At 43.5% G+C, this 22,578-nt stretch overlaps 1 protein-coding gene across 2 annotated transcripts in view; it reads left to right on the top strand.

Moving 5' to 3' along the window:
- The first annotated feature begins 308 nt into the window (after window positions 1–308).
- PKL (chromatin remodeling factor CHD3 (PICKLE)) overlaps window positions 309–22,578 on the top strand; it is a 51,501-nt gene continuing 29,231 nt past the window's right edge. For both annotated transcript variants that reach the window (XR_015264086.1, XM_086786523.1), the window contains exons 1-16: window positions 309–890; window positions 1,853–1,975; window positions 2,091–2,243; window positions 2,330–2,467; window positions 2,559–2,707; window positions 2,853–3,023; window positions 18,837–19,078; window positions 19,226–19,321; window positions 19,437–19,576; window positions 19,664–19,885; window positions 20,078–20,185; window positions 20,281–20,331; window positions 20,433–20,532; window positions 20,717–20,859; window positions 20,995–21,098; window positions 21,234–21,372. Coding sequence is in view for 1 of the 2 variants with exons in the window: in XM_086786523.1 (XP_086642649.1) it covers window positions 855–890; window positions 1,853–1,975; window positions 2,091–2,243; window positions 2,330–2,467; window positions 2,559–2,707; window positions 2,853–3,023; window positions 18,837–19,078; window positions 19,226–19,321; window positions 19,437–19,576; window positions 19,664–19,885; window positions 20,078–20,185; window positions 20,281–20,331; window positions 20,433–20,532; window positions 20,717–20,859; window positions 20,995–21,098; window positions 21,234–21,372 (2,115 nt within the window). In the remaining variant the exon portion in view is untranslated. The remainder of the gene's footprint in view (window positions 891–1,852; window positions 1,976–2,090; window positions 2,244–2,329; window positions 2,468–2,558; window positions 2,708–2,852; window positions 3,024–18,836; window positions 19,079–19,225; window positions 19,322–19,436; window positions 19,577–19,663; window positions 19,886–20,077; window positions 20,186–20,280; window positions 20,332–20,432; window positions 20,533–20,716; window positions 20,860–20,994; window positions 21,099–21,233; window positions 21,373–22,578) is intronic.

Below are 22,578 nucleotides of genomic sequence, written 5' to 3'. Positions count from 1 at the left end.
TCCTTACTAGCATGGTAAAACACACATTACTAAAACACTCATAGTGTTTTGTATATCGAAATGTTCCAACCAATTTATCATGACAAAAAATGTGTATTTAGGTTACACAAATGTAGAGAGGGTGCTCTTTGTGCAAATACATACTGTGAAACTTTTTACATTAGGAGATTAGGGAGGTAACCCTACAGTTAAATAATTAGATTAACAAAAACTTATTTTTGCTAAGCTACCTAACCATTGCAATTGTAAAACCTAATTGAGGATGTGACACTAGTGGCCTTTATTGCTTTTATTTTCAATTGGGCAAAACCCTAAACTTAGAATTACAAGAGTTTGAAGGGGGGGGGGTAGGTTGTGCAAATAAAGTTAAAATAACAGCAAGTGGTTAAAACGCTTCTCAAGGAGGGAACTTTTATTGTTGTTTGGGTAGTAGTAGAGCAGCAAGCAGCAGAAGCAGAAGAGGCTTTTGATCTCACTGAGGACCCACGTCACAAACTCTCACAGGTGGGCGAATTCCGGCCAAGCACCGTGGTTTTTCAGAGGTTTTTGCCACACTTAAGAGAACCGAGAAGGGTCTCTTGTTTATTTGGATCGAGTCCGGAGCTGATGAAGCGAGCAGAGAGGGCAATTGGGTCCAGTTAGGAAACCCTATTTGAAGTTGGGTATGCCTGCACGTGTAGGAAACCCTTAATTGGAGTCAAAAAGTTTAGAACTTGCTGGGACGGGCGATTCATGTGCATTTGTGGTATGGAGTTAGCGGATCGGCTGTGAATTGGGCCAGGCTTTTCAAATTTTCTGGGCGCCCGCCCATATCCAGCATCTTCAGTTCTTCTGGGCGTAGCCAGCAGAGCTTCATGACAGAATCAAGCCAGTCAGCAGATGGCATGGAGGTAGGAGAAACAGCCCACTTCCTTTCATTCCTTGAAAAAAAAAACCCAGAAAAGGCTGCTGATTTTTTTCATCTCCGACGTGTGATTATTCTCACCTGAGCAGATTTACGCAGCACCATTTGCATTTGATTGTTTTCATGCTCGTCCACTTCTTCTCACTACATTTTTTGTAATTCTGTAATATAGGTGGTGGGGGCACAAAAGGGGGCATTTTTCCTTCTCTAGGGGCATGCCTTACCATGCTGCCACCTTAGCTTAGGCACGGCGAATTATGGCCTTACATGCTGTGCTGAAGGCCCTGGGGGCTTGAAGAAGATTCATGCCCCCCTATAGCCTTTGGATGAAGCTTGAAGAGTTCTAACCTTCAATGCTATCACCCTTGCTAGGGCATGAAGAATACACGAGCAGATAGTGCAATTGAAGGTTGTGAATTGATTGGGAGTGTTTTGAGCTTATAGGAGAGCTGATTGTGCTTGCTATGTAACTTCAAATCGCTTTGTTTTCCCTTAGAAAGGGTGGTTTTTACTTTTATGGAGAGAGAGAGAGAGAGAGGGGCAGGGGAAGGTGTGTGGAAGTCCTAACTGTGGAGGATGGACCGTTTGCGAATTTGATTTGATATTGACAGAATACAGTAATCAGAAATTCAATGCCATGGTCGATGGCATTGGTAACCATTCAAATTTAAGGGATTCAAAGCTTTCTAACCATTGTACTATCATGTTCTAATCAACAGGTCACCACAGCTACTACTGCACAACAATGCTTCTTGAAATTTCTATACGTGTTGAAGTTTGGATCTCAGTCTAAATACGATTTAAATGCTTTGCATCTTGTTTTCTCAATACAATTGGCTTATCTTGAACATTTTTACGCTTCATTACATATTCTCATTACTAATACACCTATCTATCCATGCACTCTGTGACTCTTCAATTCCTGATATGTTCATATTCTTTCCCCAGGTAGCGCCTGGCAATATGGGTGGTGATGCTCAAAGCCCCTTAGAAGGTGGAGTTTTAAGCAATGAAGACATGGACAAAGTTGATGCTGAGGTGGATGAGATAGAAGATGGTTCGCCAATGGAAGTGAGTAGCTTGTGGGCCTCTGGATGATGCAGACAATTGCCTGAAACACAACTGGTACTTGCTATGCAAGTGTGTGTTTACATGCTTTGGTTTTGTCTCTTGTCTTTTTGTACAGGAGCCTGCAGGAAAGCCGGAAAGACTTAGGCAACGGTCCGTGAGGAAACCCTCATATGCTGAAGATGCCGATGAAGATATGGATTGGGAGTCGGACGATGCAAGAGAGAAAGACATCGAACAATCTTCAAGCAAGAAGAAGAAGAAGAAGCAGGTGCTTTTGGGCTGTTCCAAGTAGCACGTATCTTTTTTTACTATATTGAATATTGAGTCTGATGAAGATGTTGTACTTGTCATCAGAAAGCGGATTCGTGCTCTGTCTGTGGTCTAGGGGACAAGCTTATGTCTTGTAGCACTTGTCCAGAAGCATACCATCTTGGGTGTTTAAATCCACCTTTCAAGGTTGCTCCGAGGGGAAAATGGAACTGTCCTCAATGTGTAAGACTTTTACGTCTCTGACAAGCACACCTTTTTATCCTTTGATGAGGCGGGAGCCCAATATTTAGCCTTTTCAGTCTGGTGCATGCAGGTTGACCCGTTATCAGAAATTGAAAAGTTCTTGGATTGTCAAATGAGAGCACCAGAAAGCAGTGATGACACAGTTGATCCATCATCAGAGTCGTTAACAAGACAATATCTGGTGAAATGGAAATCAAGATCACATTTGCATTGTTCATGGTATTGTGACTTCTTGTGCATCCTTTACACGAGGAAAACCTAACTTCTCCATATTTTCCTGCCATTAGACGTGTGCTTGTGTGGGCAGGCACGTGTGTGTGTGTGTAGCCAAAGTAAATTACAACTGGTGCTGAATTCTGTTCAGGGTTCCTGAGGTTGAACTGGAAAGGGCTGTAAAAGCATATTCAGGTTTGAAGATGAAGCTGAACAATTTTCGCCGTCAAATGGATTCGACAAGAAGTCTGAATGCATTGGAGGATGACTGGGCGCCTGTTAGGTCAGAGTGGACAACTGTAGAGAAAGTGCTTGATTCTAGGTAATGACATGTGCTAAGATTCATGTTGAAGATTCACCATAGTCGGTCCTTTTAAAATAAATGCTTATACACACACAGTAATCTATGAATGTCTAAAAACAGACCACAAGGGTCCATGAGCCCAACTTAAACATGTCAAACTAGCTTGTAAAATAAATATACACTGCAAACCAGAAAGGGAAAAAGGGCTAGCTGTAGTGTATGTGTGAGATAGAGATGGCAAAGCTAGTCTAGCCCTCATGGTACCATTGTAGATCCTTTGGTGTATGTTGAACAGAAGGGATACACCCTAAATGTAACCATGGGTGTATTTACAACACAAGTGCGTATTTATTTATACCTATCAACTTTGAGCATGGACACTCTATTTTTGATGGGACACTCTATTTTTAATTGGACATGCTTTTGTAAGGCTGGAAACTCATCAAAAGAGGACGTGAGCTTGCTTTTTGGCAGGTTTTTGTTGTTTTAAGCTGTTTTCAGCCTGTTTTTTAAATCTGTAGCAGCTCAACAACATCTCTGTGCGTGCCCGTACGTGCTATATTCATGTCTATTGTCATGTGCATAGAGTCTATCTAACGTGCAACACCCACACAAGACTAGCTTCGAGGCTTGGGGAAGCTTGGAGCTAGGCAGGCTGATTGGCGATTTGGGGTAGGGATAGACTGACAGGTGGGCGGGCGCCCAAGTGTGGATGCTCGGTGATCGGCGAAGAGCCTATAAAAGGGTGGCCAAGGTTAGTCAGTTGTTCATAGAGTCTCGCGAGTCTTTGTGAGAGCTCTATGGTCAGGAGCTTGGATCTTGTGCAGACGTGCACCTGCTTCATGCAGCCGAGGCTGGCAGCAGTCTTGAGGCCTGCGAGGGTAGCTCCATGGCGGTATGGGACGTCACGGGGTAGAGACTGGTCGGTACGTCTTGCTAGTTAGCTCAGCTTGTGGCTCGGTGGACAGCCAAGGCTTGTGGGTTTTGCCCACGGCTGTCGTGGTTGGGTGGTGAGTCAGGCTTGCACCCCCCACACGTTGTTTTGCTTTGTTTTGCAAGTTTTGAGTCATGTTTTAGGAGCGTTCTACGAGGAGACCCTTGGGGATTTGATAGTGGTATCATAGGATGCCTTGAAGAGCGTGCAAGTCGGTAGGTAGAGAAGAACGAGGTCAAAGGAAGAGGTATGAGTTCGAGATGATTGTTGTTTTTTCGTATATAGTGCTGTTTTTTCAGAATTCAGCATATAGTATTATGTTTGCATTGTTGGAATCCGGGTTGGGTTTTGGTCTTGCAAAGGGTCGATTAGATTGCTTGAGAAGAGCTTTTGTTTTGGCAAGGAGAGAAGCAAGAGTGTAGTCGGCTATGAATCAGCAAGTGAAAGAGAGAAGAAGAGGAGACCCTGCCGGCTGTATGAAACAACGAGAGAAAGAAAGGGAGCGAGTGTTGATGGCTGTGTAGGCACCTCGTATGTTGTCGGATCTTTTGCTACAGCAACAAAGATCCCAGCTATGGTCACGAACAGAGTCAACCTGTGCGAATGAAATTGGCAGGCAAAGACGGTTGGCAAGGAGTGGCGGGTTGGTTGGCGATCACTCGCGCGGCGCTGCTGCTGTTCGAAGCGGTCGGCGTACGATTTCCTGCAGCCTGCAGGTGGCGGGCAGCGGGTAGCCGCTTTTCAATGTTTTTTTTAGTCCTCGTTGCTTTTAGCCTTCGTTTTTTTAAAAAAAGCACACATTGCTTTTCGTTAAAAAAAAAAACCTTGCAGCGTGGGGTTTAACAAAACAAATCAAAGAGCGTTTTTAAAAAATAAAAACATGTGGCTTTTAATAGTTTATAAGTGGCTTTTATGTGTGGCCTATGTGTGTGTGTGTTTTTTAAAAGTGTGGCTTTTACAAGTCTTCTATGTGGCTTTTATAAAAGCCATCTAGCATGTTTTTTTTTAATTTATTAAAAAAAAACACAAAAGCCATACAAAAATCAAAGCGCTTTTAGGGGGACTTATAAAATACCCCTAGAGTGGGCTTCTTGCCACACATCTCCTCGAACTCTCTAGCACTATTCCTTGCTTCCAGCCAAGATTTTCTTTCACTTTCCCTCTTTGAGATGTCGATCCAAGAATCGGAGATGGAACCCGTTCCCGAATGTGAAGACCTGCCTACTACTGAGGCCGCTGATGGCAATCTTTTCGAAGATTTTGTAACTAAATTTGATTTTCAGGAGTTTAAAGTTATTTTCGAGGCTTCTTTCATGGAGCGTTAGGCACATGTTGCCGCGCAAATGCAGGCTTTGCAAAATTCCATCTCTTTATTGACCACTGCCTTGTCTACTCTCTCGGGCATGGATACCTTGGTGTCTGCTTTATGTCCCAACATTACTCCGAAACAGTTTGGGGGCGAGCAAAAGCAGTGTACCAAGGAGATTGTGGACACATGGCTACATAAGTGGCAGGTCCTCTTCCAATTTTATCCATATGGCGATGACAAAAAGATTTAGTTAGCAGCAGGTTTCCTCTCGGGCAAAGCTTTACTCTGGTGGAAAGAACTCAAACCTAAACCAAGAGAAAGTTTGAATCGGGGCTCCATCACATCATCCAACAAAGCTTGGGAGTGTACCCAAATAAGACCATACAAGAGCTTATACACTCAGCCATGATTGCGGAGAACTTGCACATAAAAGCACCCACAAATAAGCCATTTGCAGGTCAAAACAAGAGCAAATTCAGGACTGGTTATGACCAGAAAAAGGGTGGACAGCCACCTAAGAATGCTCCCAAAGATGGCCGAGATGCAAAGGATCACTCCGAAACGAAGCCGGGGGGTAAACGCCACAATTTTGGGCTCTCAAAACAGCAATTGGAAGAGTATAGGAAGGCTGGAAAATGCTTTAAGTGTGGCAGTAAAGATCATATATATCCTAAATGCCCACAGAATCCTAAGAATGCTGAGCCTAATGTGGAAAAGCCTCTTGTGAATGTTGTACCCGATGTGCAGGGTAATACAGGGCATGAGCCCAAGGGTAGAGTCATATGCAAGGCTTGGGGCAAATTGAAGGATCAGCCCGCTTTGTTTCTTTTTGATGATGCTTCCACAGATAACTTTATATCCGTACAGATGGCTGCTGCCATAGGTCTCAATGTGGAAGACATGGGAATACAAATGAATGCAGATGCGGCCTTTGAGGGCAAACAGGTTGATGTAACTCCGGTCATTGGTAAGCTCCGTGTACATATACAGGACTACCTCGACCATGAGAGCTTTTTAGTGGCTCCTCTTACAGGTTGTGATGTTTTGTTGGGGATGCCCTGGCATCACCGTTTAGAGCCTATTAAGGCTTACAAAGAGAAGAAAATTAGCTTTGTACATAGAGGCCGTGAGCACTCTATAGATGCTGGTACTACTGGAAGTACCATACCTCTTGTAAGCCATGTACAAATTAATAAGGCAATAAAGAAATCAGCTTGTTCTTACTTGGTTTTTGTACGTGATACCATTGAACATTCTAGTGTTGATGTTAGTACATTAGATCAAGACAAGCTTAACTTTTTGAATGAGTTCAAAGATTGTTTTGCGAATGCTTTGCCAGCAAGGTTGCCACTAGAGAGGCCGGAAGATCATTGCATAGATCTAATTCCCGGTAGCTCTCCACCTAATAGGCCACCATATAGGGTGAGTGCTAGTCAACAAGAAGAGATTATGGCACAGGTGAATGAACTTTTGGAAAAGGGTTTGATTCGACCTAGTTCCTCGCCATATTGCTCGCCGGTACTTCTTGTTCAAAAGAAGGATGGTACTTACAGGATGTGTGTTGATTACCGTGCCCTCAATAAGATAACCATCAAGAATCGGTTTCCCATTCCGCGCATTGATGACATCTTGGACAAGCTTGAAGGTTCGGCATGTTTCAGCTGAATAGACCTCAAGAGTGGGTATCATCAAGTGAGAGTGGCACCTCAAGATGTACACAAGATTGCATTTAGGACAGCCTTTGGTCTTTATGAGTTTTTGGTGGTGCCTTTTGGCCTTACAAATGCACCCGCTACCTTCAACATGATGATGGACAGGGTGTTCAGAAAGCATAGAAAGTTCACGGGTATATTCTTTGATGACATTATTGTATTCTCAAAGAATGAAGCCCAACATCGTGAGCACCTGGCTATTGTGTTTAAAGAGCTTAAGGAAAATCAGCTCTACATAAATGCAAAAAAGAGTGAATTCTTCCTCCCAGAGATTCACTATCTTGGTCACATTGTATCAAAGGATGGTGTACGCATGGATCCCGCAAAGATACAAGCCATGCAAGAATGGCCAGAGCTGAAATCAGTCCATGAAGTGAGGAGCTTCCTTGGTTCATGTGCTTACTACAGGAGGTTCGTTAAGCATTTTGCTTTCATTGCCGCTCCGTTACATGAGTTAACGAAGAAGAAAGCAATCTTTAAATGGACACAAGAAGAGAAAGATGCCTTTCAAAAGTTGAAGAGTGCAATCATCTCGGGACCGGTACTCATTATTCCGGATTTGCACAAACCTTTTGTGGTGGAATGTGATGCATGTGGGGACTGCATAGGGGCTGTTTTGAACCAAGAAGGACATGCCATTGCCTATGAGAGCAGACGCTTGCAACATGCAGAGCTTCACTTACAGGTTTATGAGAAGGAGTTCTTGGCTGTAATTCATGCCCTTACTATTTGGAAACACTATCTTTTAGGGGCTGATTTTATGGTCAAAACTGATCATCAAAGTTTGAGATACTTTTTGACTCAAAGTAAGCTCTTAGAGAAGCATATGAGATGGGCAAATTTCCTCTCAATGTTTCATTTTCAGATTTTACACACTCCAGGGAAAAAGAATGTGGTGGCAGATGCCTTATCTAGACGACCACAGGTTCATGCTATTACAGTTACATACCATGAGGACTTATCGGATATGCGTAATACTTATCATCTGGATGAGGATTTTGCACATGTATGGGCTGAATTACAAGAGGGTATTGCTGTCCCATCTTATATTATAAGAGATGGATATCTCATGATGCAAAATCGTATGTGTGTGGTAAAGAACCTTCGCCATAAGGTTATGGATGAGTGCCATGCTCCTCCATATGCAGGTCATAGAGGCATTTTGGCCACAGCACAAGCTTTGGAGAGGTATTTCTTTTGGCCAGATATTCGCAAGGATATTGAAGCATATGTACGTGAATGTATGGTATGTCAAAAGGTCAAGTTTGATCGACATAAAACACCTGGATTGCTTCAACCTTTGCCTATACCAAATGAACCATGGGAAAGCATTGCTATGGATTTCATTATGGATTTGCCAAGGACGCCACAGGGAAATGATGCTATTTGGACCATCATTGACAGGTTTAGCAAGCAGGCACATTTCATTCCCGTGCGCAAGACAATAAAGCCAGATCATATGGCTAGGATGTTTTTGGCACAGATATTCAAACACCATGGCATGCCTAAATCTATTGTGGGGGATAGAGATCCTAGAACCACAAGCTTATTTTGGCGCGCATTGTTTGACAATATGGGTACAAAGCTGAACTTCTCATCAGCTTACCATCCACAGACAGATGGGCAAAGTGAAATAGCAAATTCAGCCGTCCTCGACTTGCTGAAATCTTATGTATCCGACCACAAATCGGATTGGGAAAAGTATTTACCACTTGTGGAGTTTGCCTACAACAATACGGTACATACTTCTACGGGCAAGGCGCCCTTTGAGATTATCTATGGCAAGGTGGTACTACCACCCATCCTTCGTACAAAGGATGAGATTTTTGCAGCAGATGAGTATGTCAGAGACTTGGATACTGCATTTGCACAGGTACGGACAGCCATAGAGAGGTCTCAAACCAAGAATAAAAAGGCAGGTGATAAGCATAGAAGGGATGTACAATTCAAACAAGGTGATTGGGTCTTGCTGAAATTTGAAAAGGCACGCCTTCGGAAGAGGCCAGGGAAAGAGAGAAAGTACCCTAAACTTTCCAACAGGTACTATGGACCTTTTCAGATCTTGGAGAAGATCAATGATGTTGCATTTCGGCTTGTACTCCTAGATCATTGGAACATGCATAATGCTTTTCATGTGAGCCTATTGAGGCCTTATGTGGGACCGACACCGTTTGAGCCGGTTTTGGAAGACCCACCCGAGGTGGATGAGCTGGAAGAGATTCTTCAACCTGAACAGATTGTTTTTCACAAGGAACGAAAGCTTGCGGGAGGCAAACTTGTTCGTAGGTACCTTGTGAAGTTCAAGAATTATTCAGCTTTGGATGCGAAATGGATGGATGAGGCCTACTTCGAGGATTACCCAGATCTTTTGAAGGCCTATCTGGAGGCTTTTCAGTTGCGGTCAACTGAAAAGAAGCCGGGGGGATGTCACAAACCCCTATATTCTAGGGACATGCGGATGCGTGTCAGGCCTAGAAACATGCGGATGCATGTATGTATTATACCTGGGCATGTGTATGGATCATATGAGTGGATGCATATGAGTCCAAGGACATGACAGGACATTTGTGGACTTTCGGGCGGTGCCCGTGTGGATTCCGGCCATGCACACATGGTGTGTTATGATGGCAGGCGGAATATTTTCAAGTACAAGAATATTGATAGGTGGTTCTCCAAGTTTACATGTGCACAATGCATAAATGATGCATGCCATAACTTTATTTTACTTTGTGTGACATTGTCTTGTTGCCTGGACAATGCTTGTTATTTTGGCTTGTGAAGTCCGAGGGACCGGGGACGCCCGGGCACCTTGTGGACACGTGTGTGCACTCCTGTTTGGGCCTAAAACTGTGGGTTTATGGGTTTTGCAGGTGGTAAGTGCGTCCACACTCAATTTACAGCTTACTTCATTTACTACTAAGGTTTATTGGTTTGCAGGTCCACACTCATTAATAAGTGGCCGGACAACTTATAATAGTTCGCATTTGGTTGGACCAAAATTAATGAAGTCCGGACAGCTTATGGCCATTTCCCATTTGGTTGGACCTAAACTTATACAAACAGGACAAATGGAGCACTATGGGCTGGACACCTACCTGGACACCTTATGGGGACACATGTCAGCCAGTATGTGTACCCACGAGGCCCCTTAGGTGGCACTGGAAAAAGGCGCCTCCCTCAAGAGGCCCTTTTGGGCTGCTTTATTCATTATTTCAACACATTGGAGAGCTGGTTGGAGCTTTGGGAGTTGCTACAGGGCTGGTTGCTTGCTTCCCGGACTCACACAAGCTTGGACAACGATCCCCACACTCTTCTAAAGGGCTGGTTGGTAAATTTCAGACCTGCAATTTCTGGTTATTGTGAGTTTTGGGCTGGTTACAGGTGTCCAAAGTCAACTTGGACAGTACAGGACAGCTCTAGGGACCTCCACAGGGCTGTAGGACCCTTTACAGGTGGATTTCTCGCGATAGAAAGTTGCTGTTTTGGACTGGTTATTGCACAAAACAGGCCGGACAGCAATGGAATATGTGAGCATGGATGTGTCTCAAGGATTCCTGGTATAGCAGGTGCTTAGGGCAAGCATTGGGGACACTTGCTTGCAGAGAACACAGGTTTCTGGATCAGTTTCTCGCGTGGAAACAGGGCCTAAAGATCCATTTACATCTTGTGCAGGGCGGAGTACCTGTGAGGATTGTGATACTCTTGTGCAGGGCGGATGTACCTGTGAAGAGGCTTGTGCAGGGCGGATGTACCTGTGTGTAGGGCGGATGTACCTACAGATTCTCTTGTTTGAAATGTATTCATTCATGATGTATTTGGAAGAATCAGGTGCAGGCTGGTGGTGAATCCCAAGGCACTCGTAATCTTGTACTTTGCAGACTCTTTTGGTAATATAACCTAAAGGGGGAGGGGGGGTCAGCCTATCATCGGCCCCTTTATGTGGTGTACTATCATTTTCAGCTTTGTGGTTGTAATGCTCAAGTGTTAAGTGCTCACAATCTTGTTCACATTTATACGATTCCAATACACGCGTGCGCCTCCCGTTACAGAAGTCCTGAGAATCCTACTGTAACAGGTGATCTAGGTTGGAAACCATACATAAGCATGAAAGGACTAAAATCTGTACTCGTATGCTTAGTACTGTTATATGCAAATTCTAACATAGGAAGATAATCCTCCCATGAACTCTGTCTTTTGGATACATATGCTCGAAGCATATCCTCCAAAATTTGATTCACTCTTTCTGTCTGGCCACCATCAGCTTGAGGATGATCTGAGGAACTCAAATTCAAAGTTGTTTCCAACTTCTCAAAAACAAGTTTCCAAAAATCACTCGTAAACTGAGTCCCTATCACTGACTATGTCCTGTGGTAACCCGTATAGTCTAAACAATTGCTCGATAAACTGCCGTGCTAATTGCGTGGCTGTAAGTCTTCCGGGTCGGTAAAAATCTAGCCATTTTTGTCAAGCGATCTATCACAACCCAAATAGAATCGTGGCCTTGATGTGTTCTTGGCAATCCAGTAATAAAATCCATGGAAATACTTTCCCATTTATTACCTGGGATTTGCAAAGGATGCAACAACCCAGCCTATCTAAAGTGTTCAGCTTTATTTGCTTGACAAACTTGACACTTTAGAACATAATCTTCTACATACCCTTTCATCTTTGGCCAATAAAAAGTGTGTTTCACTAACGATAGTGTCCTGTGTATCCTAGGGTGTCCAGCAGAAGAGGCGTCGTGACACTCCTTAAGAATCTTGGACCTAATGTTCGGGATCTGTGGTACACAAATTTTGTCATTACGGAATAGTAAACCATTCCGAATTATCCACTGGCCTCCTGCAGCCTGAATGGTAGGCTGTTCAGTCATCGAGTCTTGGTCAATCAATGAGCTCCCGTCCTGGATCTTCTGCCAAAATGAACCAAAATAACTATCAGTCCTGCAAAGCCCTCTCAATGATTGAAATAAGTCAGTAGAAATCTCGGTGAACGACAAAGTATTCACCTCTCTAATTCGAATAAGCGCATCTGCAACACTATTCATGGATCCTTTTCGATAACGAATCTCAAAATCAAAATCTTGCATTAACTTAGCCCAACGAGCTTTCCTTCCTCTCAAATCATCCGCATCACATACATACTTGATTGACTGATGATCAATCAAGACCACAAACTTGGAGCCATATAAATAATGTCTCCAAACCTTGAGAGCATGAATCACAGCATAAAGCTCCTTCTCAAGGGTTGGCCAAGGAGATTGAGTGTCGTCTAGCTTTTTACTTTCAAAAGCAATAGGTCTACCATCTTGAAATAGAGCAGCCCCAATGGCATAGTCACTTGCATAAGTTTCAAGAACATAAGGCCAACTAGGATCGGGTAATGCTAAGATAGGTGCTTCCTTGACTTTATCTTTCAAAAGTCTGAAGGCCATATCCAAATCGTTATTCCAAGTGATAGCTGATTTGACTTACGTCCACGACCTTTCGACAAGTCGGTCATCGGTAGTGTGAGCTGAGAGTACTCCCGCACAGATTTCCGAAGAAAAACAACAAAACCGAGAAAAGAACGAAGTTGTCTCAATCCATCTCTAGTGATCTTGTGTCCCAAGTAAATGATGTCTGTCATAAAAAACTCACATGTACTTAATTTAGCATATAGTCGATTCTGTCTTAAAATAGACAAGACAATCGTGAGTTGTCTAACATGATCCTCAAGAGTACGACTATATATCAAAATATCATCCAGGAACACAACCACAAATTTTCCCAAATGTTTACGAAAAAGATCGTTCATCATTTGCTGGAAAGTGGCTAGAGCATTGGTTAACCCAAAAGGTAATACGAGAAACTCGTAATGGCCATACCTAGTCCGAAAGGTAGTTCGTTCGACATGCCTTTCATGAATACGTATCTGGTGATAGCCAGTACGTAAATCTATCTTTGTGAAATATTTTACTCTTGCTAACCGGTCAATCAGGTCATCTGATCTAGGGAGAGGATAACGGTTCTTAATTGTCAGCGTGTTCAATCTCTTGTAATCTATACACATTCTCTAGGTGTTGTAAGCAACACAGGTGCACCCCAAGGTGATTTACTTGGACGGATCTGGCCCATCCTCAAATAATCTTCGAGTTGTTTAGCCAACTCATCTTCCTCAGGTTGGCTCATCCTGTAAGGTGGAATACTAACAGGATGAGCACCAGGGATCAGGTCAATACGATGATCTACTGCCCTTTCAGGTGGTAAACCCGATGGCAGTTCCTTAGGAAATACATCTTGAAACGAATCAAGTATCTTCTGTAATTCTTTGCTTTCAAATGCACTTAATTCATTGACATCCATAGAAGGTATGAGAAATGAAGAAAGTGGAATCAATACACAATGGAAAGTAGTATACAAAGAAGAATCCATTATATTTCCAAAATCAATTGTATTTACAAGAGGTCCCTGAGAGGGATGTATACAATCACCTAAAATACTATACTGGGTGTTCCTATGCTGAAAAGAAAAAATATGACTAGACCAATCTATCTGGACTTGAAGAGTCTTAAACGACTCAATCCCTAATAACAAGTCTACATGTTCTAGGTGCATAATATAGCATTCCAGAGTATCTTTGTAATCCTGAATCCGGATTGGTAGCATCTCCACCTTTCGATCCCATACTTGCCGACCCGCAGGTAGGCGTACCTCATAGGTATGATCGCTTGGTGACGTATCAAGACTCAATTTCTGCACAAGTTTGTAGTTAACAAAATTGTGTGAGCTGCCAGGGTCTAGAAGAATGTGGATTCTATGGCCATTCACTTCTCCATAAACTGGAGAAGATCATTCAAGCAAAAAACTTTAGAGTTGAACAGACAATCAGAACATGTACTAGGGCGAAAAAGTACAGTAACTGACATAGCTGTCAAAGACAACTGGTTAGCTGCCTTTGGCTTGGGTCCTACGTTAGTCTTTGCACCCTTTTGCTTCGGGCACTCATTACGCATGTGTCCTTTTTCTTCGCAAATGAAACAAATGTTAGAAGTCATCTCCTGTCTATTTTTATACACCAGGGCCTCTGTTGTGGGTGTGCCCGTCCTGTATAGGTGTTTTATCATTTTTCCTCACTCCCCGTATTTTTTTCCTATTTTTTTCCATTTTTCGGTGGTGTGGATGGATGCCAGATGTTGGCAGGAGCATGTGGTGGTTGGCCGACTGTCCATTCAACAGTCGTGTGGCTGGCCGACTGCCTATTCAGCAAGCGTGGAGTTTCTCTACTGGCCGACTGCTTTATGTAGTCGTGGAGAGCCTCTAGCGCAGGCCGACTGCATCCATGGGGCATATAAATATGCCCCATGCTCCCCACCACTTTCTCATTCAGTTTTCTGCGGGATCTTGTATATAGAGAAGAGTTTACACGCCTATTTCTATGTGTCTCTTGTGCTGTCTATTTTCTGCACTCTACTTGCTCTTGTCAACCCAAGTTTTGTTATCATTTCCGTTGCATATTCTGACAACAACTTCCCTCCTTCTTGAGCTTCAAAGCCTTAAGGAGTCGTTTCTTCTTCGTTGGTGTCGTACTTGAATTCTTCGAAGGTTGGTCCGAAGACTTTCCTTCAGTTGTGTTAGCCATTGGTGCGGAGAACTTCCTTTTGTGCTTGTTCCCCTGCTCGATAACGGGTTTAGACTTGGAAGAGACCATTGTATCATCATAGATACGAGCTGAATGAATGGCCTCGTCCAAAGTTTTGCATTTGTTATTTTTAACCTGTAAACGGTATGAGTTGGGTAAACCGGCTACGAAGAATCCCAAAAGAGTTGCGGGATCCATCTTTGTAGCTTTCATCTGCAAGTCTCTAAACTTCTGGAGGTAGACCTCATAAGTGAGGTGCTACGAGGTCATGGTCAAAGCTGTAAACTGGGCAACATCATCATAATCATCCTCTTTCTTGAGGAATTCCTTCTTGAAGACGTCTTCGAATTGTGCCCAAGTCGTTGGCTTAGGGTTGAGTTCCTTCCACCAAAGCAAAGCTTTGCCTGAGAGGAAACCTGTTGCTAACTGGATCTTTTTTCCATCATCATATGGATGAAACTGAAAATGGACTTGCCACTTATGTAGCCAAGTGTCCACGATTTCCTTGGTACGCTGCTTTTGCTCGTCCTTGAACTGTTCTGGAGTAATGTTGGGGCCTAAAGCAGAGGCCAAGGTATCCATAACCGAGAGAGTAGTAGATAGAGTAGTGGTCAAAAGAGAGATGGAGTTTTGCAAAGCTTGCATCTACGTGGCGATTTGTGCCTGACGTTCCGAAGAAGAAGCTTCGAGAGCAACTTTGCACTCTTGGAAATCTGATTTGGACACAATCATCAAAAAGATCGACATCGGTATCTTCTGTATAGCCGGCAAGCCTTCACGTTCGATAAGGGGCTCCAACTCGGATTCTTGGGTCGACATCGTGAAGAGGGCAAGTGGAGAGAAAATTCGATCTTGCACAAGAAAGTGCTAGAGAACTTGAGAGCTTGAGAGCTTGAAAACTTGAGAGATGTGTGGCAAGAAGCCCGCTTAAGGGGAATATATAGGCTTCCCCAAAAGCAATCTTGAGCTTTTGCTTTTGTGTTATTCTGTTTTCTAAAAAAAAACACCTTTAAACCTTAGGGGGGTCTTTAAACTCTCAAAAAAAAAAAGTAAAAAAAAAAAACAAAAAACGAAAGCAACCCAAATCAGCGTGAATGCTTTTACTGTTTTTTTCCCCCTCCTAGAATTAGTGCCGCTGGCCTGCCCTGTTGCCGTCACCTGCCTGGCTGCCGTCGCATGCTCTGCTGCCGGGTGTCCATGGCCACCTGCGCCAGCTAGCCTGCGTAGGCTTGGCCACATGCCGGCGTAGGCCTGGGCGCCTGCCTGCGTAGGCCTGGGTACCTATACGCCTGGTCGCCTGCACGCTTGTTCCTCCCACAGCCGGTAGCCCACGACCAGAACGCGACCACGCATAGCCAATCGATCACTTCTCTCGCTCTCTCTCTCTCTCTCTCTCTCTCTCTCTCGTAAAAAAGCGAACATGCTTTTTTTTCTCACACAACTGTTCATGCGACTGCACAAACACAACCAACCTTCTTCTTGCAAAGCAAAACAACCCTACTAAACCACCTACTCCCTCATCACGGGTTTCTTTGATGAAAAAAAACAACATTCTATCTGAAAAAATAGCAGCATGCATAAACAAAACAGCAAGCTTCTTGAACACATACCTATCTTCGACCTCATCTTCTCTACCTACCGACTTGCTCGTTCACGAGGCACGCTCTGATACCACTGTCAAATCCCCACGAGATCTCCTCGTGGAATGTTCCTGGTACGAGACTCGAAACCTGCAAACAAAACAAACAAACAAGAAGGGGGTGCAGGACTGACTCACCTCCCAACCACGATAGCCGTGGGCAAGCCCACAGACTTGGCTGTCCCCACCGAGCCATGAGCTGAGCTAACTAGATGGACGTACTGACCAATCTCTTGCTCGCGACGTCCCATACCGCCACAAAGCTACCCTCGCGAGCCTCGAGTTTGCTATCGGCCTCGGCTGCATAAAGTAGGTGCACTTCTGCACTAGATCTAGGCTCTAGACCATAGAGCTCTCACAAATCACGCGAGACTCTATATGACTAATGACTAACCTTGGCCACCCTTTTATAGGCTCTTGGCCGGTCATCGGGCGTCCACACTTGGGCGCCCGCCCATCCATACTTGGGTGCCCGCCCGTTAGTCTATCCCTAACTCAGCTCGCCAATCAGCCTGCCTAGCTCCAAGCTTCCCCAAACCTCGAAGCTAGTCTTGTGTGCGTGTAGCACACGGTAGATACACACTGTGCACATGACATACTGTATGACCTATGTGAGTATGAAATTATTGTATGTCTAGCGAGAGCTAGTGCATGGATTGTCCTGCCAGCCGTGCTGCATGAAAACCTTGCAGACAGGCCATACGCTGTTCATAGTGTTGTATATTTGTATGAAGTGTGTCTACAGTAGCACAGTCACTACTGGCAAGGCGTGTATTGTTGCCACGCCGCTGTCGTAAAGTGGGCCAAGCACATTTGTGCTCAACCATCCAATTGGGGGCCATGTGTATGTTGTTAGGATGGGGCAACATCGGAAAAGCAGTTAGGAATTTATTTCTAGCATTGTTGGCTTGCCATGATGAAAAGCTGAAAGGCAAAAGGTACCCAAAATGAAAACTTTTCCCAAACCTGACTGCTTCGGTGACTCCATGAGCTGACCCTTGATTAGGCAACGGTCACAAATGGGATAAAACTTTGCAAGAACCTTAGTTTAAAAAGGACAAATTGGTAGTGTTTCCAATTTGTAGACCGTCCACGACTCCACATATCTTGTCAATAGAGCTTTGCGGTTAGCTTGGCATTTTAGAGTGTAACATTTCTGCACTCTAGAACTACTTGCACGGGATTCTATCGAAAGAAAGGCTCTAGGTGACATAAGCTTGGTGTTTAGATTGTAACCTTTTTTGCACTCTAGAACCACTTGCACGGGATCGGTAGTTGGTAGTGTTTCCGATTTGTAGACCATTCACATATCTCGCTAGTAGAGCTTCATGGTAAGCTCGACACTTATAAGAGTGTAACCTTGTTGTATTCTAGAACCACTTGCACCGGGGCTCTAGGTGACAAGCGTTGATACCAAATGCAAGGCTATTGTCTAAGAGACACAATGACAACCAAAGACTGAAATTACATAGAAATGATAGCACATCCAGATAACCTACAACTAATCTCTATATTATTGTGTGAGCAAACGCTCCAAAGTACAAAAGATTGTTGAGTGCTAAAATTGTAAATTTAAGAAAAGGTGACCAGTTGGTCAAATGCAGATGCTTCCCTCAAATACTAGGTGACTTTGCTCACTATTGGCATTCAAACGCACGCTTGAGAGCTCATGTTATACTACTTGACTGGTGCGGAGGAGGAGGTAGATTGATTGATGACTGAAGTGGGGAGGGGAATTCCCCCTTAGCCCTCTTTTATTCTATGGGTCAAATAAGCCTGGCTTGAGGGAATGTGAAAATGATGTCCAATGTAGAGTGGTCTTACGGAAAACCTACTTGACTAGTTTTGTAGATTTTTTTGGTCCCTTGCCATATGAATAGGAATAGGTCTATCTACTGAAGAAGATTAGGGAAGCCTTGGCACACCGCCTCATTAAAGAGGCTAGGCGTAATTGCGGTACAGCCATGAGTAACTCTGATTGAAGTCCTTCATGGTCTTTGTCTGTTATCATTCTCGAACCTTTTTATGGATTTGGTTATTGATAGGGTTTTGCATTTATCGTCATACCAACCATTTTGCCATGTATGCCTTCTAGAGACTTGACTTCGTAAATTAAAGAACTGTTGAGCTGCTGTATGAATGGCACAGCTGACTAAGGAGGGATTTTTTTTGTGGGTGGGGGAAAAGTGTCAACGTGGGTGAGGAAGGCAGACAGGTTTTAATTGCATAGAGGATCTGGGTACTGATGACTGGTTGGGCAGGAACAACTAAGAAGGAAGACAGGTATGAATGGTCCGTTACTGGGCATGGGTGGAGAAAATGTGTAAGCATTTAGTCTGTTAAATCAAGGGCATGGGCAGAGAAATGTGGAACTTTTAATGGGACCCCATAAAATAATCAATCATGCTCTTTCCACCTCCATGTCGATGGCATGTGGGCCCTGATAATAAAGGCGATCTGGCTATCTCATTGTATTGCTCAACTGTGATAACTGTAGTGGTTGACACGTTAATTGTGCAAAACACCTTAAAGACTTTGCTATTTGAAAATGGTCTATGCATGTTACTTAAAAAGTCTGCATGAACTAGATAAAGGTTTGTAATCATCTTCAATGCAGGCAGACTGGCAATATAAAGGAATACCTTGTCAAGTGGAAAGAGCTTGGCTATGAGGACATATCCTGGGAGGTAGAGGAAGACGTTGCTACGTTTCAAGCTCAAATTGACAGATTCAACAAGCTCAAATCGAGACGTGCAATCACTCCAAAAAAGAGGAAGGGCCCTGCAAATGATAGGGAAGTCTTCAAAAAACGTAAAGACTTCAAGGCGTTTGAGGAAACTCCAAAGTGTTTGACTGGAGGTTTGAGATACACACGAAAATGCCCCTTTTCCATCTTCGGTTTTGAATCATAGCTTTCTCTGATCAACTATACATAGACGAATAGCAGATTGCCATATTATATGTGTTCTGTCTCGGTGTTTCACCTCATTCAAGTGTTTTTCTCAGGTGTCTTGCATCCTTACCAGCTAGAAGGTTTGAACTTTTTGCGCTTCGCATGGCAACAAGGTCAGCATGTGATTCTTGCAGATGAGATGGGTCTTGGTAAGTGTAGAAATAATGCTCAATCTGGTCTTTCTTTTAACTTTATGCATGACGTTTAGGTTTTATTCAATCCCTAACAGCAAGATTTTGGATTTAATACTTCATTAAAAAACAGGGAAGACCATTCAGAGCATATCCTTTTTAGCTTCTCTCATGGATGAAGGTGTTACTTTTCCCCATTTGGTGGTGGCACCGCTCTCTACTCTGCGTAATTGGGAACGCGAGTTCTCAACTTGGGCGCCTCAAATAAATGTGGTAGGCCTCATGTCATGCATTTAGTGATGCCCTTGTTGTTGTGGAAGTCGTGGAGCTTGTTTTGATGCTGCCGTGCTTCTGTTCCAGGTTATGTATGTTGGATCAGCTCAATCTCGGGCTGTCATAAGGGAGCTTGAGTTTTATCTCCCGAAGGATAAAGCTCCTCAAAAGAAGAAAAAACAGAAGAAGAAGCCAGTTCCAGTCAAACAAAGCAAGCAGGACAGGATTAAGTTTGATGTTCTTCTAACATCTTATGAGATGATAAATTTAGACAGCACTGTTTTGAAGTCAATCAAGTGGGAGTGTCTGGTAATTTTCTTTTTACATTGATGCATGCTTTCTTTCTTCCTCATACATGTAGATGGGATTTAGCTTGGCAATCCCTATGAGCATCAACTCAAATGCTTGTGGGATTTTATGTTCTTGCTAGCAGTTGTGCACGCCCACATACGTATGTACATTGGCTAAAACAATCATGCCTCTTTGGTATTTTTTGAGCAGATTGTTGATGAGGGTCATCGTTTGAAGAACAAAGACTCAAAGCTTTTTCAGACTTTGCATCAGTATACCACTCGGCATCGAGTACTACTTACTGGCACTCCATTGCAGGTTTGCCAATTGTGAAACTTGATTTGGATTTCTGAAATGTAATATTCTTCTTTGTTCATTAGAATTTTGAACCTCATTCTCTTTTGAATCTGCAGAATAACTTAGATGAGCTTTTCATGCTGATGCATTTCCTTGATGCTGGCAAGGTTGGTAAACCAGTTTTATATCTCAAATTGGGCACCATTTTTCTACTGTATCAGTAAGTACCAAAGTATGGGAGTAGATCATTAATGAGAAGATTTGACAGTTTGCAAGGTTGGAAGATTTTCAAGAACAGTTCAAAGACCTTAGCCAAGAGGAGCAAGTTGGGCGACTGCATAAGTTGCTGGCACCTCACCTTCTGAGAAGTGAGTGCACTTTTCAAACATTGTTCGATAAGCAATGCGTGTTTTGACATTTGTCCCATGCCAAGCCTCTCTTCACCAAAGGATCATCCTCATGCATGTTCTCCTCTTTTTCTTGTTCTTAGGTGAGTCAAAGCTTAGAAATGCGTCTTCTTAGGGTGAAGGGATATGTTTTTTGTGGATGCAGGAGTTAAGAAGGATGTAATGAAGGATTTACCACCAAAGAAAGAGCTAATTTTACGAGTGGAACTCAGCCCTCTGCAGAAAGATTACTATAAGGCTATACTCACACGAAACTATCAGCTGTTGTCTCGAAGGGGTGGTCCGCAGGTATTTCGTAAGGATGGAGTGATTGTGCTGCTTATACTTTCCCTGATGGCATGTTCATGGCAGGTGATCGAGATACGTGTATTTGATGTAACTATTTGTTACTCAAAATCTTCATGTATTTCTTTGATTTCTCAGATATCTCTCAATAATGTGGTAATGGAACTGCGTAAGCTTTGCGGACATCCTTACTTGCTTCCAGGAGTGGAAGAAGAGGCAAAGAAAGCTAAAGATACTTTTAGGTCAGTTGAAGCAGCAGGCGGTCATCTGAGCTCATGCTTAATGTTACAGTTTACTTGATTAGTGTGACAGTTTGTTTGATTAGTGTGACACTGTATGTTATAATAACGCAGTATTTGAATGATGCTTTGACACAGGCAGCTGTTAGAAGCCTCTGGAAAGCTTTTACTCATGGATAAGATGATGGTGAAGCTAAAAGCTGAAGGGCATAGAGTCCTTATATATTCTCAGTTCAAGATTATGCTGGATATATTAGAGGATTGGTTGAGTTTGAAGGTAACATATTTTACCATAAACTAATTTATTAAGCAAAGAGAGAATAGATAAATATTTTTCTTATATTTTTGCTTTTGATGTGTGGCAACTTTTTGAAAGGTTGGTTTCTAGGTGGGCGTGCACGTTGTGTGTGTGAGAGAGAGAGAGAGAGAGAGAGAAAGAGAGAGAGAGAAAGAAAGAAAGAAAGATATATTAACGTCTACAAGAGGCCAAAGTCGGCCTATGAGACAAAAAATAATACAACTGTGTTCTTCCGGTCATTGGAAGAAAAGAAAGAAAAGAAAAAGTGTGCCTGTGTCTGGATAGAACTGTGAATCATCATGGATCGGTGGAGCCCATATACAAACAATATAAAGGGGGGTGGGGATGTGGATGGAGTGCTAAGGCAAGATGCATCTCTATATGCTGAAGGGGTAGTACAAGCATGCTATGCACATCTATGTCTAACTCCATCCAGTGCCATAAGAGGGATATAAGATATCATACATCGCTTATGCTGAGGCTGTGAATGGCGTGAACATGTACCCTGAGTCTGAATGAAAGCGAGCTAGCCTCTCCTGTGTCTCCATCTGGTGTCTCATTCGGATAGCTGCTATCTCTTGTTGACGGAGTCGGGGTGCTCTATGTCCAGTCTGTCTAGGTCTCCTCCTGGCTCTCAATTCCTCTGCTCTCTGTCCGATCACCCCACGTGGTACATCAGCTGGCGCTGGCATAGCTCTCTGGAAGAAATCTGTGAGCTGGGACTGTCTCCCACCCCTAGTGGGAGTGGGTGTTTGGAGGAGTCTCTCTCGAGAACTATGAAGCTCTAGTAGTAGTCTGCCAAGCTGTCGCTGGTCCGAGGCCTCCATCAACTGATGTGGTGAAGAGTGCTCCTCAAACAATCCTCCATATCTATCTCTGACCCCCTGGTGGGCTCTACATCTACATACAAAGTGATCCTCAGTCTCCACCTCCTCGCGGCACAATTTGCATATCCGCTCAGCTCTGGGAACCCGTGCCGCTCTCCCAGCCTCTACCAAAGACCCACTGGGCCTATGAGACCAAAGTGATACAATAATGTCCATGGCATATCTCATTATGGAACAGAAAATAAAATAGAACAAATCAAAACTATCTCACTGGACTGATAAAAAAATGTATATGGAAATCTCATCATGGAATACCAGGAACATGAAACATATGAGGAGCATTAGCCCCTAATAGTTA

The sequence above is a fragment of the Cibotium barometz genome, chromosome 49 (genome assembly GCF_041138505.1).
Source record: "Cibotium barometz isolate CiBa-2024 chromosome 49, ASM4113850v1, whole genome shotgun sequence".
Classification (NCBI taxonomy): Eukaryota; Viridiplantae; Streptophyta; class Polypodiopsida; order Cyatheales; family Cibotiaceae; genus Cibotium; species Cibotium barometz.
This window is presented reverse-complemented; position numbering and strand designations above follow the sequence as displayed.